General features: G+C 36.6%; 1 protein-coding gene across 1 annotated transcript in view; it reads left to right on the forward strand.

The window, feature by feature from the left end:
• tec (tec protein tyrosine kinase) overlaps positions 1-3,964 on the forward strand; it is a 25,022-nt gene that overhangs the window by 6,663 nt on the left and 14,395 nt on the right. Inside the window, exon 2 of the mRNA XM_008436104.1 lies at positions 2,923-3,246. Coding sequence (XP_008434326.1) covers positions 2,989-3,246 — 258 coding nt within the window. The 5' untranslated portion in view covers positions 2,923-2,988. The remainder of the gene's footprint in view (positions 1-2,922; positions 3,247-3,964) is intronic.

The following is a 3,964-nucleotide window of genomic DNA, read 5'->3' on the forward strand; positions in this document are numbered from 1 at the left end:
ATTACATTACTAAATCAGAATACCACAAAGTCTTTTGTGTGTCGGCGGGGGTGGGGGGCGGGTAGGAGGAATAAGAAGGGTTCGGTGAATGCGCATATGAAACTGGGGGGTTCGGTACCTGAAAAAAGGTTAAGAATCACTGGTTTAGAGCAACGTCAGTTAATTTGCTTTGGTCTCAATTTGCCTTTTTTTGAATGATGAATTAGTTTGCAGACTTCTGTCTCAATTATTGTGGATATTTTAATGGCTTCTAGTTCCAGTGTTTGTTGGAACAAATTTAAAGTTCTAACAGACTTTAAATTTGTTGTAATTTAAAGTTTATTGATCTTTGAAAGGATCTGCTCGCATAGTGTAAATAGAAATAATTTTTGTCAAAAAACTGATATTTTGAGATTAATCCCAGAAATTTGCTAGACAAATAAAGTAAATTATTGAGTCTGAAAAGTCAAAGATTTTTTTAGAAAAACACCTGAAATTGTGAGACTGATCTCAGAAACTAACCAGGAAATTTCTTAGTTTGAAAAGTTGAAAATCTTCTAGAAAAATTTCAGAAATTTTGACATTAATCTGAAATTTTTGAGAAAAAACTTCAAAGTCGAAAAAACTCAAAATCTGTAACTAACCTCAAAATTTCAGATTGTTTTTGCACATTTTGACTTTTCAAATGCAGAAATTTTTTAATAATTTTGCTAAAAATTATTTTGGCAATTTATTTAGGAAATTTACTCCTTTTCTCTACCCAGAATTTCCCTTAAACGTCGTCGTATTATTGTATTATTATTACCATTATGTGACTTGAAAAAGGTCTCAAAATAACAATATTATTGTTTTTCGCAACAATCCAGTAAATTTATCCCGACAGATCGACTCAACATGTTTTCTTTGTAATATTTGACAGTATTTTTGTTTCACATTTTTTAGAACGGATTATAAATATTCTCCAAAATGTGACTTTGTTTTTGAGGAAATTGTTAAAAATAAAACCAGATTAATGTCCCGTTTAGCTGCGTTTGTCCAGAACACAGACGGAAATGAGACCCGGTCCAGAAGCGGAAGCCGAACACGAACCGGGTCGACTTTCAACAACATTTTCTCAAGTTCTGGTTCAGGAGCCGGTTTCTTTTTCTTCCTTTTCTCTCTGTGCAGAACGATTTCCTCTCTGAGGTTTTTCTGGTCACGCCGACCCGGTTCTATAAATGACCGACCCATTTGTCTCGGTTTTGTGGAACTAATTTTGGAGGAACAAGTTTCAGTGAATGTGAGCAGCACAGTTCACAGTAAACCCAGCCGGTTCCTGACAAAACGGGTTCAGTTTATATTCAAACAACAGATAATTAATCCTGTAAAATCTCTTTATTCTCCAGCTGGAAACAAGTTTTCTTTCTAAGGAAATTCGGTCATTAACTTGGCGGTTTATTCTTCCTCCTCCAAGCATGTGGCGACAGCGGACGTGGTTTTCAAAGCGTGAGAAAAAACTTTAATCTGAGAAAGATTAACATGAATTTCCAGATTGAAATGCGTAAAAGCTGCAAGAAATCTGAATATTTCTATCATTTCCACTGAGAGACGGACGTTTCTCCCCACTTTTGTTTTCAAAATGCGAKKTGAACGCTACTTTATTTTAGATCTTCCTTTAGATTTTCACTTGGATTTCGAGCTGGACTTTGACTAGGCCATTCTAACACATGGATATGCTTTGATTTAACTTCATTATCTCCTGCTGGAAGCTGAACTGCTCTTTCAGTCTCATGTCAGGACCAGCAGGTTTTCTGAGATGATGATGAGCAGCGTTGAAATTTTCCAACATTTTGTATCCGAGTCAAAAAACAAACTTTGGTCGCGTCTGATCAGAACGTCTTCTTCTACATATTTGCTGCTTCCCAGTTTTTAAACACGACATGTTTTTATTTATTTCCAGTCTCGTACAGAAACCTGATTTTTGTAGCACACAGCAAATATTTTCCTTTTCAAAGGATGGAGATTCTGTAAAATTGACTTTATGTAATAATGTTATTCTCATATCATTAACATACCTGGGGTGTTGCTTTGATTGTTTCAAAATGTTTAAGAAGCCCTTTCGTTTCCATGGCAACCATCAGCTGCTGTGTGAAACGCCGCCAAAACAAACTGAAACGCTGCTAAGGCTGTGATAACTTCACGGAGGCGGTGTGTCAGAAAGAGCAGGATCTTCTTAAAGGGACAGTATTTTGTATTTTCCAGCCATTTTATAGCACAATCAAGTAACTGTTGCCTTCAGTTGTAATAAAAATATTAGACGAAAATATATCAAATATGACTTATAAGAAACTCGAATTCATAATTTAATGTCTTTGAAATTGGGCCTCTGTCTCTTTAAGAAGCTCCTGCTCTTCATTTAGCTCCGCCCCCAGGAAGTTATCACAACATGGCTCCTCTATTAAGCCTTTAACAACATYTTTACCACTGAGAAGTGGCTCCTGTAATGAGCTCAGCAGATGTTTGCTAATTACTGCTGGCTAGTCTGAAGGAGCTGGGAGGGGGAGGAGCTTCGCCTTGAAGGYGGGGCTAGGTCCAGCCAGGCTTTTGCACCATGGAGATTAAARGATTTCTCAAACATGCTTGAAGGAATCAAGTTATCGCTCCAGGTTTGTTTATGATGCGAGAATAACATCATTACATGATACTGTCCCTTTAAAGAGACAGAAGCCCAATTTCAAGACKTCATATTTTAATGACAACTGWAGGTGACGTAGTTACTTGATTGTCACAAAATGTCACTGTGTCCAGAAAATACATGTTGTTTCTAATTTATGTCACATAAAATGCTAGTGAAATACTTTGTWGGTCGAGGTTGGAATGTAAAAGATGAATATTTTTCCAGAAACGATTCGTCTTTAGGCCATTTTTGGCGTTTGAATTCACTGCTGCTGTATTTCCTCTCAGCCCAGCTCCGTCCCTTCGCGGCGTAGCGCCACGGACTGACGGACAGATGCTGCAGGTGGAGCCAGAATGAGTGCCGTTTCGCTACTGCAGGAGACGCTGATCAAGCGTTCGCAGCAGAAGAAAAGGACGTCGCCGCTGAACTACAAGGAACGAGTGTTTGTCCTCACCAAGACCAGGCTGACGTACTACGAAGGGAAACCAGAGGTCGCTCTTCCTGCCTGCTTTTTTTTATTTAAAAACATCAACATGGTGGCAGCTCAGCTTTACACACAAACACAGGATTTCAGTTTGAAATCTGGGCCGGTCACAGTAAGAAATAAATTAATCCCATGACAAGGTTGAGTTTGTAGTAGGAAGTCTGGTGTTTTGATCTCTTTTTCAGGACAATTTTATTTGTTGTTTTGTTTATTTTGGATATTTAAAATGTCTTCCAGTTCCAGTGTTAAAATTTCATCACAATTTAAAGTTTATTGCTTTTTTTTTAATGTGTTCTTGCATTTTTATTATCCCATCACCATTATATTACTTGAAAATCGTATCAAAACAACAATATTATTGTTTAGTTCAATAACGTCTGGGTCAATTTATCGTCCAGGACAATTTGTTATCATGATAGGCCCACATGTAGCCTGTACACTGCAAAAACACAAAGTTTTACCAAGTATTTTTGGTCTAGATTTATTGCAAATATCATCCTACACGTAAAAGAATACAAAACTAACTTAAAAGTATTTTTTAAGAAAGAAATGGGAGCTTTTGAAGTAAAATAATTCCCTAAYATTGATGGAAAAGTACTATTTCTTTCTGAACTTTCTAACTTTTAAGTTAGTTTTGTATTTTTTTAAGTGTAGTAAGATATTTGAAGTAGACAGTAGACACCAGATTCATTTACTTGGTAAGATTTTGTGTTTTTTCAGTGTATCGACAGTGTTTGTCATCAAGTAAATACACTTCAAAATGTCTGTCAATGTTTCATTTGAGATTTAAAGGCATTCAGGGTTTCAGCTGTTTTGCAGTTTTCTGGAAGTTTGCTCCAGATTTG

This window comes from Poecilia reticulata, linkage group LG18 (assembly GCF_000633615.1).
Source record: "Poecilia reticulata strain Guanapo linkage group LG18, Guppy_female_1.0+MT, whole genome shotgun sequence".
Taxonomy (NCBI): Eukaryota; Metazoa; Chordata; class Actinopteri; order Cyprinodontiformes; family Poeciliidae; genus Poecilia; species Poecilia reticulata.